The sequence below is a fragment of the Corapipo altera genome, unplaced genomic scaffold (genome assembly GCF_003945725.1).
Source record: "Corapipo altera isolate COAL_440 unplaced genomic scaffold, ASM394572v1 48b, whole genome shotgun sequence".
Taxonomy (NCBI): Eukaryota; Metazoa; Chordata; class Aves; order Passeriformes; family Pipridae; genus Corapipo; species Corapipo altera.
In genome coordinates this window covers 1,425,265-1,437,954 of record NW_020884884.1, presented here as the reverse complement: position 1 = coordinate 1,437,954, position 12,690 = coordinate 1,425,265, and the positions used below count along the sequence as shown (strand labels likewise).

The window sequence follows — 12,690 nt, the reverse complement described above, 5'->3', positions numbered from 1 at the left end:
TATCTACAAGAAAGTCAAGGGACTTTCTGAATCAGAGATTTCATCTATTAATCCTACGTAATATCCCTCATGAACCTTCTCCATAAATTTGGCTGTTACTTTTTCTGAAACTGCTTCATTTTGGACTTCAGGAATGGGGTGAGGTGAGGGGGAGCAACCCACTTGTTCCCTGCTGCATGTGCCTGTTGATGTTATGATTTACAACCTGGTTCTTGTATTCAGAAATTGAACAAGCAAATTAATATTTTTTTTTAAAAAAAATTAAATTTTAAATATGATTGTTGTCCCCCAACCCCTCCCCAAGAGTCTTTGAAATTATGGCTGTGTGTATTGCATGCAGGAACTTTTGAGTCTTCTAAGATTAGATTTCATATCTGAGCTTTCCCAAAACTATATTGCCCTAAAGCTGATTACAGTCATGTATGGTACAAGCTGATATGTCAAAAGCATTTCTCTGCTTTGTGAGAACTAATTAAATGGAGTATCTTTGCTATGAAGAATGAGAAATTGATTTACTTGCTAATGGCAACTTCAGTATTTGTACATTTTTAGCCCTGTTACTATTCTGGGACTTTGAAAGGCTTTGTGATGGGCACGATTAAGGAATATTAGTGTCTGATATTGCAACAGTAGTTCAAGGTTGAACAGCTTACACAGAAAGTGAAATTGGTTTTTTTAAAAGTCAAACATTTAAAGTCAACAAAGCTAACTTGATGTGGGTAATTTTAAAATATTTTTGTGTAACTTTGGGGATAACATGATGTTAGGGAAGGCAGAATTTCTTGAAAACATTTATCACCTTCAGTCATATTAGTCTAACTTATGAGAATTTAACTTCAGAAACAATTGCTGCAGTTGTTAATCTTCCTTACAAATTGACCTTGAAACAGTTTATTCAGTAATCTCTGTGGGGTCATATTAATGCTGAAAAACTGTAGGTGAGAAGGGACCTAAGCACAGTAAATCTTGCAGAGTTCATGATGTCCTACAGTACCCAAGTCTAGTGTATTTGAAATCTTTTGCCAACATGTGTCAGTACGTAATCTTAGCATCTTGGAACCTCTCCCACTCTAAATTCAATATCTACTGCATTAAAAACTGAGAATTGTACATCATGTACTAAAAGTAAGCCTTCAGCTGGTAACCTGTGTGTGATAGGGGTGGAGGAGAACAATTGTAGGTGTTTTGTGAAGTGTATGCAAAGTGAAATTAATAGAAAGAAATTCCTGTCAGTATTTGCTGATACAAAACCTATTTGCTATGTTGTGTGCATCATAATTTCTGGATTGACTGACACAGGTCGATAGTATTTTCATTTTCCTGTTGAAAGCTGTTTTGACAGGGACAACAAATGGAAAGGCTGGAGCCCTTGTTGGCAAATTATTCTGTGCAGGGAAGCCTTTCAGCCACCCATAGGTGTGTTCTCTGGGATTCCAGTTTAGTTGATCTGAGGGACAAATAATTCTGTAACACAGGAAGTGGGAATGGCATAATAATACTAAATTAAGCAAGTGTCAGCAGAATTAAATTCCTGTGTTTTCTCTTAGCATACTTGCAATGATGAATGAGCTGTTAGATAAAATAGCTGATGATATAAATGATTTGTGTCAACAGATTGATCTAGTACGTTTGAAAACTTCAAGAATATAAATAAAGAGTTGAAATGCTGTTTTGATTTGCTTCTGATGTTTACATTTTTGTACAACATAATTACAGTAGAAGAAAGTATTTAATTTTAGTCTTATTTTTCTTCTAGAATAATGTGTTCTCTGGTAGTGGAATGACAAGGAGGAACACTTATGTTTGTGAACGTTCTTCAGATCGCTATTCTGCAATACAGAATGGGAAGGACAACAGGTATTGTTCAACTTTTCTTGCTTATTAATTTGGGTACAAGAACTGAGGCACAGAAGAAGCAGGTTATGCAATTAATCAATACCATTAAGAAGCATGGTATGAAATACATAAAGTTCAAGTGTATGTTTTCATCTTGTCTTCCACTGCTGTTTCTGTGTTTGTGGTGAACTTTTTAACTACATGTGTCAATCAGCCTTTGCCTCTTTGAATGGAATCACATTTATTACCAAGGGTTGCCTTCCAACACAGAATAAAATAACTGTGCTAACAACTAATTGCTAAGTGGGCAGATATACTGTGGAGAACTTCAGATGGATCGCTCTGACAGTGTGGCTTGATCCTTTTTCATTTCCCCCTGTAATAGCTCAAAAAGCTGCCATTGTTAAAACTTGTCAGTTATTTTCAATACATCTTTTTGGTTTAAATAATATATTCGTAGTGATGATAACCAAATTTTGTCTTTATATGAGATGATAATTATGCTCAGTTTAGTATGTTTTGTTAAATAGTATTATATTTAACAATGCCACAGTTACTGGCAGTTTTTAAATATGCCCTTTGTTCATCCTTGGTGCTAGTTAAGCCCTATACCTGACTGAGAGGCAAAATATTGGCTTTAATGGCGAGTAATAAAATCTGGATTTTATTTTTTTTTTTTTTAGATTCAAGTAACAGCTCTTATACTGATGTTTTTTAAGCTATTCAAATAAAATGGTTCATGTAAAATAAACAAAAAAATCCATAGCGCGAGATAACATAACCTAGTAAACTAGTTTGTTTTTCTTTTCTGTCACAGAGCTTTAATTTTTTCAATGATGCATTTAATTTTGGAAATAAGACAAGTATAAGGTTATTCGTCTGTCATAAAATGATGAGCTGTGGAACCTATAAAATACAACTATTTAAAGAAGTTTTTGAAGTCCTTTAAGGAGGTACATTGAAAAGCAGAAAACTAATTTTCAGTATTAGTTTCAAATTATTGGATGGGTGCTTTCAAAGTGTCTCCTCAAATTTTTGTGTAATGTTCAAAATATTTGAAACTAAGGTAGTAAGAATCCTTTTTTGAAAAGAAAGAAAATAACATTTTTTTCAGATATAGGGTTAAAATATATACTACAATATTTTTTTCTGATCTCACAAAGATAGGTAGTCTTTTCTTTCAAGAGATTTAGTACAAAAAACACTTTAAAAAGTAGGGATTTTATTTCAAAGTTTTTCATTTTACAGTTTAATTTTTTCTATATATAGGAAATACATATTTCTGTATAAAGATTCTTAATCCCTGTTCCTTTCGTGAGTGCAATGAATATCACACTCAGTTTTTTGGGCATATTCTGAGAAATGAAGAATTTTTTTTTGAGTTTTATATGCCTTTCCCACAAGGCATTGTGTTGCAGTTGTATTTGGATTTGGTGCAGATGAATGTCTTGTGTCATCAAACTATTAATCTGAAATCTTTACCTCTTTGCTTCTGGTATTATTTAGCTTTGGGACTGTAGTTGCTAATATATTATTAATGCAATTTCACTTAGGCTTGTAGAGGCAAAGCTGTAGTTTGCCTTAAGTCATTTGACTTTTCTTTTAAAAATTAATAACACAATAGTTTTGCCACTACTTTCATCTTTCTTGCCACTTTAGGAAGGAGAAATAAAAGTGCCGGTAGAAGAAACTGTACTTTGAAAGGGTTGACTCAGCCTAGCAGTGGCTGGGATAGTCCAGAGGAGAAGTACAAATTGGTCCTTTAAAAACACAGTCACTTCCAAGTGATAGTGCGACAGCAGTTCCAAATGTTTCAAGTTTTAGATGTTTGTTTTAACTGCAAATAGGGGTATCCACAAAAGGAGAGTCTATTTAATCAATCTCTTTAAGCCTTTTGCAAACTTCTTTTTCAGTATTTTTTCCTATATCTATGTATTCTTTGCGGTCTTTCTTCATTACTTTTTGTGTGTAAGCTTTAACCTTGGAAGGAATGAAAAGGCCTAACTTAGCATGTGTGAATTGATTTATGGTGAATTGATCTATGGATGAACATAATTTTCTCACAATTCTGTATTCTTTACTTTAGCTGACTAAGACAGCCTGGTCACTCAGTCCTTCTGGTTACTTAAACAGCACTTGCTGTGTTCTAAAAGAAGAAATCATTTAAAGGGTTTTACACTAACCTTTCTTTTCCCTTTCCCTTTGTCCATCTCTCCTGCCTTGCTGCCACGGCAAAAGCCTGACGGAAATGTCTGCGAGTAGCACATCTTCTGGAGGCTCTGCAGTAGCCTCCGTATCCACGCGCCCTCGACATCAAAAGTCCATGTCTGCCTCTGGTCATCCTATAAAAGTTACACTGCCAACCATCAAAGATGGTACTGAAGCTTACCGACCAAGGTAAGAAATGACTGGTTATGTCTTTAGTGCTGTGCACTTCAAAAATGCTGTTGTTCAGTTCATGACAGGCCTCAGTATGTTTGTAGTCTACTCCGAACTGTCACATTGCGTTCTGTTTTGAAGCAGTAGCTTACTCAAGTACTGTGGACATTACAGATGATTTAAGCCTGGTTTTGTTCATGACAAACATGTTTGCATACAGTTAAAGAAGTTCCTTGACTGCCTCCCTCTGGAAACTTTTGGAAAACTCAAGTTAAAAATTTGACTACTTTAGACAGGACCGTACCACGCAGACCACCATAAATTCAGATGAAGTACTGAAATGTTAACCTCTCTGATTTGTAGATTGCTAAACTCATTTGTGTCTAAAAGCACCATAGTATAGTTGTTCTTACCATTAACTGCCTGAATAGCCTTTACACAGTTATTTCTGTCAGACAATTACTTAAGAAACATCCATCAAGTTTTTTGGGAGTGCTTGTGTTAAAGGTTTTCATGAACACATTTTTTCAGAAGAGGGCTGGGATCACTTCCAGATTTTGCTACAGATTTTTCTGCCTTTTTCCTTTGTCCTATTCTCTGTGTATACTTTTTTTAACTGCTCCTAATACTTGGTATAATTTCATTTTACAATGAAAATATCTCCTGATCATTTGTAAGTATGAATCATAAAAGCAAATCAGTGGCAGATTCAGTTTTTAAAATAAAAAGAATCAAGAACGGGGTTTCTTTCCTGTCTTCGAAGAACAACGGTTGTCATGTAGGAGGGTTTTTAGCATAGTCTTTCTCTTTATTCATGCTTCTGTTTTCCCAGCAGTGCAACTCAAAGAGTGCCTGCTGCTTCCCCGTCTGCTCATAGTATTAGCACTACCACTCCAGACCGAACCCGCTTTCCTCGGGGGAGTTCAAGTCGAAGCACTTTCCATGGGGAGCAGCTGAGGGAGCGGCGTAATGCCACTTACAATGGACCACCTGCCTCACCATCCCATGAAACCGGTGCTTTTGCACATGCTAGAAGAGGGACTTCCACTGGTATAATAAGCAAGATAACTTCCAAGTTTGTCCGCAGGTTAGTACCTGGATTTTTAAGAGAAAAAAATTTTAAAAAGCTCAACCTGTAACCAGGGCTGTAATTGTGAAGTCTTTGAGAATTTACCATTTAAGTCTGAAGTAAATATAAATTTAGTTAGAATGCTGCTTGTTTTGTGTGTTCCTTCCAGAATCTGCCTTTTTTTACTTCTCTGTATATATTGTAGCTGTTATGTTTGACCAGCTATCTGGCTTCTTTATCTTAAAGGAACAAGAGAATGCTGCTCAAAGGAGTTTTTGCTTCTCCTTTACAGCTAAAATACAAAGATGATACAATTAAAATCAAATTAATTTAAATACCGAAAACAGGGACTTCAAAATGAGTCTATTTAATTTTAACTATTTTACTTTTTTAACTAGATGCAGTTTGTTGCAAGGGCTGTATTTACAATTATTTTATTAGTGTGCTTAGAAGGAATATGTATTACGAAATTATTTTGGGGAATTCTGAAATCTGTGAAGAAATGAGAAGCTTAGAAGCGGGCAGAAGTCTGGATTTCTGGAAGTAATAATATTTCAGTATCATACACCCTCTTCTATTATGTCACCAGCTTCTTGCAATTTAAGTTCAGGATTCTGAAAGAAGAAAACCCACACATCCTGGATCTGCATTCATTCCTGCAGTGAGGCTAACAGTAATAATACTGTGAGGAGAGGTGCTGGGAAAGATTTTCAAATATACTGTTTAATAACAAGTAACTGCTGACTTAGCAGTCAAAAACCTTTCTCAAAAGGGGGCTTAATTTTCAGTTTGCCTCTTTCTAACAGTGATTTACCTATAATTCTTAAGCCTGTTCATGGATGCGTCCATACCGCATTATTGTCAGTTTTACAACAAACTTATATACTGGAAATTTGTCTTTCCCTTACAGAATCATACTGTTATGCACTAAATTCTATCATTTGTATGTAGGGGAAAAAAAAAAAGGTAAATTCAAGGCTACATTAAGCTCGTAGTTGCAAATTTGTAAGGAAAATATTATGAATTGCATAAGGTGGTACTACAAAAGAAAAGAAGAGAGAAAGTTAGAAATGCAGTGATGTTCCTCATAAAATTGATTTCACTTGATGAGCTGATAGTGCATCAGTGTGTGTCTAAGTAATAACTCCTATGATGACCTAAAAAAAAGGATATGAATTAATTTCTTTTTTCAGAAACCTGAAGATACAGGACTATGATCCTCCATTATTGGTATCTCCAACACTTACATAGGTGCAAGGAGAGAATTGTCCTCTGGTTTTAAAGAGGGAAAAAAGTTACAGTAAATTAGTCAACTGTGGTGTCAGTGTAGGTCTCTAAATGGGAAGAAAGTATCTAACTAACCAGTTTAAAGAGTTCAGGCTGGGTTTTTTTTGTGTAATAGCTCATTGTTATTTGCAAGGAATAGTTTCTTGCTGCTTTTTTTTTTTTAAGAGATCAAAGAATTAATGTTTTCATTATGTTAAATCACAATATAAAAAGAGTATTGTAAAATGTGTTTAGAATTAACATATCTTAAATTGATGTATCTGTAGTATAGAAGACTTTATACAATTTCCTATTATGTTTTATAGTGTTAAAAGTATATTTTCCTATAGCAAAGGCCTTGTAGGGAATGTGTTTGTTTTGTTGCTGGTGATGGTGGGGTGTTTTGGTGTTGTTTTGTTGTGGTTTTTATTTTGTTAACATTTGTGTTGTTTGAGACTTAGTGGCTGGGATTACATGGGTGGAGGTTCAGGGTTTTATTTTTTGCTGTTCTTTGAGTTGGATCACATAACTGCGTGCCTTTTAACTTCTGTACTGTTCAGGAAATAATACTTTAAAGCATACTTTGACTAGAAGGTGGCATGAAAGACTTTTTTTACTAACTTTTGGCAAAGGTAAATGCCTTTCCTGGTAAGTATATAAAATCATGCCTAATGAAGAATGCTTAGTGAATAGGGTATTGAAGTACTTTGAATCAATGGTTTATGTCAAGCAATACTTCCCTGATGTTAGTTAATAAAATATTGGTGTTTTGAAGGTATTAAATTAATTAGATAATTGAAATTGGGTGCTAAAATATTTGTACAGCAGCACTAGGAACATACCCAGGTGGCTTATACAATGTGTGGATATATTTCAAGTTGCCTCATACTAAAAAGACATAATATAAATTCCTTGTAAAACACAACTCTAATTCAACAAGATAGAGATATGTTTAACCTCAAGCTTGCCAGCAGTCTGACTGAAGTCAGTGTAACAGCTGATTTGCTGAAGCAGATCTTGAAGTAACCTTTGTGAACTGGGCTCCAAACATTTGGTCTCACAAACTCTTAGGCACATCTTACTGTTAATTACTTGAGTGTGCTTAAGCACAGGCATGTCCTGAAGTGCTTTCAGGACTGACATGTAAAGGCCTGACCCACAAGGGTGCAGAGTGGAGCCCCCCTGGACCACCTTGACTGACTGCTCCTCTGTGCTTGCTGGAATTACATGTGGCCATTGCTCTGTCTGCAGTAGGTTGAGAACAACGTGTTAATTTTGCCATCAGTTTGGAAAAATAAACAAAAAACAACAAACAAACAAAACCAAACAATTACATGTCAGAGTTGAAAGAAGTTAAGGTATCATAAAGGGAAACTAAAATTACAGCTGTGAAAAAATACTATTAAACAATATTAGGCTTGACATTATTATACTGATCTTTTTTTTTTTCTTCAGTAGCTATTTAACATTGTTCTAGGTGTAGGTTTTCTTAACTTTTATTTTTCACCTTTATCATTGAATCTCAACCTTAACTTTGTTTTGAGGGATCCAAGTGAAGGCGAAGCCAGTGGCAGAACTGACACCTCAAGGTGAGGAGTCACTATTAATACTTCGCTCCTAGGTCTTTCGCATCAAGGTTTAAGTGATTTCTTAAAGACTTTTAATCAGGATGTAAAATAGAATAGTGCTTAAGTAATCTGTATTTCAAAAATGTTTTTTATTTGGGGGGAGGGGGTTTTGGTGAGATCCTCTATATCCCTCTTTATATCCCTTTATATCTGCTTTCTTGCGAAGTATTTAATATAAAATTTTATGTAAGCATATTTCTTTGAATAATAAAACCCCTTGTAGGAGTTAACCAATCATTTAGGCACTTCAAATCATGTTTTGGCTTATAAATATTTAATGGTGTTTACTTTTGGTTTCAGTGGAAAATGTAGTATATTTTCTGTGTGTCTGTGTGTATATATGTATCTTTTAAATTTTTACTCTAGTTACATACTGTGCTCATTACTAAAGCTGCTGTTTGCCAGAAGTAAACACCTTATAGTCCCTGAGGAATGAATGTCCCTTGCACTGAGAAATAAAACAAGTGACATTCAGACGAAAGGGGTGGTGACTGCCAAATATTGACTTTGTATGGCAACCACTGTAGACAAATCTATAGGTGCTTTGTTAGTAATAAAACATTCCTTCATGTGCTCATTTTCCAGTATATCTGCTCTTTTGCCATGTTTCAGCATTTGGTTCTGCATTTTTGGTGTGCTTGAGCACAGTGCATAACTCTTTATTTTTCTGCTCTCTAATGAACAGGCATTGTAGTTTGCATTCTAAACTGGTCACTTACACAAAGTATCAACTTAGTTTTCAAAAAAGAAAGCCTCTGTTTAAAAAAAAACAAAACAAAACAAACAAAACAACCTAGCACATTTTTAACAGGATACACTGTATTATACACAATGCATTTATTTAAGTTAGCCCTTTTCAATTCAAAGTCTATTAGCTGTCATTCTTGGATGTGGAAAGGGAAAAGAGATTAATCAAGTGTTCAAATGAAACAAAGTGTGAAGTTGCTTTCAGCTCTTGCTTTCATTCTCTAGCTTTCTCTGCTTTTTGTCATCCTACAGTGTCTGTTTTGGGCTAAAAAAGTCATTTGAGATCTTATCTCTGCCATGCTCTATCCCTTAATATCAATGTGGTTCTTTGGGGATCACACTAAAAGTTAAATTAAAAATGGTTGTTTTGACTCCTCTCTGAAAAATGACAGTTTGTAGACTTAACAAAATGAGAACAGCACCTTTCCCCAGTGACAGATGGGGAGGCATCAGCATCATGGGTACCTGGGACAAGAACAGATGTAGCTAACTGTGGAGTGACTTTAAAATAATGAGTGCTGTTTCTCAAAATGCTTTCTACAGTGGAATAAGTAATCTACTTGGTAAGGAAGCATCAGACTAAGAACGTTAATTGGAAATTATTCCATTGCAATTTTGTCCGAGTCATTGTATCAAATAAAATACTTTGTGTCTACATGTCACTGGTTCTTCTGTGAAAAAGCTGCTGGCCCTGTACTCAAATGGTGACCTCAAGCTCTTTACAACCAAATTACAGCACAAAATTCTGCTTCATCAGTTAAAATAAAACATGTTATTATAAGGTCTTTTGACACAGAGAGAGGTCAAAAATACATAATAAACGCAAAAGGGGGGAAAGGTGGAAAAGATGGGGAGGGAATTAACTGAAGACTTGTGAATCACAGGGTGGGTTTTCTTTCTCTGCTGCTTTTACAGTATGATTTATGCTTCAGGATTGTGTCCCTCAACTTCAGTTTTGTTGGTGTATGGCATGCTCCAGATCATGAAATCAGCAGAACTTCAGTCATGCTTTTACATAGATTCCACTTTCTTTGGAGCAGTATGGAGTAACGTGTGTCCGCTGCAGTTACCATTGCACATGTTGTCATCAGAACGTTGTAGAGCAGGGGTTTCCAAACTTGCTTTGCTTGTGTGCCACTACTGTGGCACAGTGCTGTGCTGAGGCACACGTGTGCAGGAGATGGGGCACGACTGTTCCAGCAGTATCTATCTAACTCTTGGAATTAGCTTGCGTGTGACTAGTGGCGGGTCAGTCGCAGTTTAGAAACCCCTGTTCAGCAACTGTATTTCTCTGCTATCTCTTGGTTCTACTGCTTTTGGTTTTGACTTTTCTGTATGTGACTTGTTCCAGGAGTGTTTCTGGGGAGCCAAAAGACAGAGAGAAGGAGGATAGTAAAGATTCGAAGCCACGCTCCTTGCGGTTCACGTGGAGTATGAAGACCACTAGTTCTATGGACCCGAACGATATGATGAGAGAGATTCGGAAAGTGTTAGATGCTAACAACTGTGATTACGAACAAAAGGAGAGGTTTTTGCTCTTCTGTGTTCACGGCGATGCACGACAAGACAGCCTGGTTCAGTGGGAGATGGAAGTCTGCAAACTACCACGATTGTCGCTCAATGGAGTTCGTTTCAAGAGAATATCTGGGACTTCTATCGCATTTAAGAACATTGCATCCAAGATAGCGAACGAGCTTAAGCTGTAAAGAGAACCTAAATTCTTTGGGATCAGGGAAGATTCATACATGATCTACACTTTGAATGTACTGGTTACGCCTAATGTGATTGGCCTGTGAAACTCCCCATGTAGAAATTGCCCTTATTGCAATAAGGTTATACATAGTTATTCAGAATTGTAAAGTTAAATCCAGTATGACCTATATTAAATAACTGTAGCTAAAGAAGTTATGTTCACATGTACAGGTAAGTATATAGAGCATTCTGTTCATTTTATGTTCATAGAGTTGTATAATAAAAAGATGACTGCTTAAATTCAGATCTTGTATAGTTGTCTAGATTTCTGCACAGAAATGTATGTTTGATGCTTTGAGTTGAAAAAGTTCTTCCCTATCATTTACATTTTTGGTGTTTTTATAAGTCTTACCTCTACCATGCGTTTTTTAAAAAACTTGTGTCCTGAGTCAAATGCACAATTTCACAACTGTAGCATGACCATTTTTAATTATTTAAAGATTGTTCATTAATTGAACCAAAAGTCGAGGAATTGGCTTTTGTTCTACACGAGACTGTTCCTGCTTATCTTTGGCTCTTATCCTCGTTATTGGACAGTGTTTAGTCGAAAAAAAGAGACAAACTTGTTTACAGTGTTGGCACTTACAGTTTAGAAACTTTGTTTTGCCTTGGGCCAGCTCAGAGCTGTGGGGGAACAGAAACCAGGCGTAAGTGGTGTTCTGTCTGCAAATTCCAGTCCTTACTCCCATGGCCCATTAACAAATGTAGCACCAAAATGGAGAACCGGAATTATTTCATTTGAATATCATGGTGTAAAATATCACTTGTTTGCTGCCTTCAGAATACTACAAATTCCATTTTATGGAAATATATTAACATTGGGACTGTTTAATAGCACAAGATAATCTGAAGTGTTGACCAATTGTATAAGTTAATAATACCACCTCAGGAATTAGCTTGGCTTTTGGAACATGTGCCCCCCAAAGAGTACATGCGATTCCACGTAATATTTTACAGCTAAACATACATTGTTTATAATGATAAATTGTTGATTTATGCTTTTGTGGTTGTACAGTTTGTTCCCATGTAACCTGTTTGTGTTTAATATTTTACCAGATTTCTTGTATTTATTCCACATCATTATGCCTGTAATGTGCAGCTTTGTAATTAGGCACTTGCCTACAGAAAAGAAAAAAAAAAAAAACAGCCCCACATTTTTTTCCTTCATAATTAATGATTATAAACTGTGTAAAACCACTAGTACTGGTACATTTTAATACTTGTTCTTTTGTACTGAATTAACCATAGAGGTTGGTTGTGCAATGTTATTTAATGTCGTAATTACTGTAATATCAACATATGGGCCCCATCTGCACACTCTTGTGAAGAATAGAAAGTTCATTAAGAAATTGTCACTTTAAAAAATAAAAATTAAAAAAAAAGCTGTGGTAAACTCTGTAACCCTAAGTTAGAAGGCTGTAAGTGTAGTAAATGTGCCATTCTCTAATGGCTTCTTGACCGAGATGGACTTTACATACTGTACTGTGATGTAGCTTTCCTATGTAACAGTTATGTTCGGAAATGGACGTGTATTGTTGCCTTAGAAAAAGGGTGGTGTTTGGAAAGAAAGAATTGTAGCCCCTTTTCTTTTTTTTTTTTTTTTTTATCTGATGTTCATGGAAACAAAATCTGATGCAAGTCATCTTGATTCACTGGTGCACTCTATTAAAACTTACTTGAACAGTTCTCATACTAAAATACTTGTTGTTTGCCCTTTATAAAAGTGCAATAATTACCACGGGTAGCAAAATAGTTTAAAGGTGTGCAGGCTTCATCTTCAACATCCTGTGAATTCAGGATTAGCATTGCAGCAGTTCAGTGATCCTGTGCTGTCCAGAAACTGTCAGTGGGTTAGAAGTTCTTAGAAATAGGTGTCCAAGAGATTTTCATAAATTCACCAAAAATCAGCCGTGCGAGAGGGGGTTGTGTGTCTGCTCAATTTACCCATAAATGTCCATAAATGTTCAGTTATCCTTGAAAATACACAAATGGAACATAACCACAGTGCTAATG

The 12,690-nt window shown here is 35.7% G+C and overlaps 1 protein-coding gene across 5 annotated transcripts in view; it reads left to right on the top strand.

The window, feature by feature from the left end:
• The window catches only part of MARK1 (microtubule affinity regulating kinase 1), a 35,707-nt gene extending 23,332 nt beyond the window's left edge, over nt 1-12,375 (top strand). For 2 of the 5 annotated variants that reach the window (XM_027641475.1, XM_027641473.1), the window contains 5 exons: nt 1,757-1,857; nt 4,075-4,233; nt 5,048-5,302; nt 8,095-8,139; nt 10,277-12,375. In XM_027641475.1, coding sequence (XP_027497276.1) covers nt 1,757-1,857; nt 4,075-4,233; nt 5,048-5,302; nt 8,095-8,139; nt 10,277-10,631 — 915 coding nt within the window. In that variant the 3' untranslated portion in view covers nt 10,632-12,375. The remainder of the gene's footprint in view (nt 1-1,756; nt 1,858-4,074; nt 4,234-5,047; nt 5,303-8,094; nt 8,140-10,276) is intronic. The other 3 variants (XM_027641476.1, XM_027641477.1, XM_027641472.1) reach the window with 3 other exon arrangements.
• The last annotated feature ends 315 nt before the right edge of the window (nt 12,376-12,690 follow it).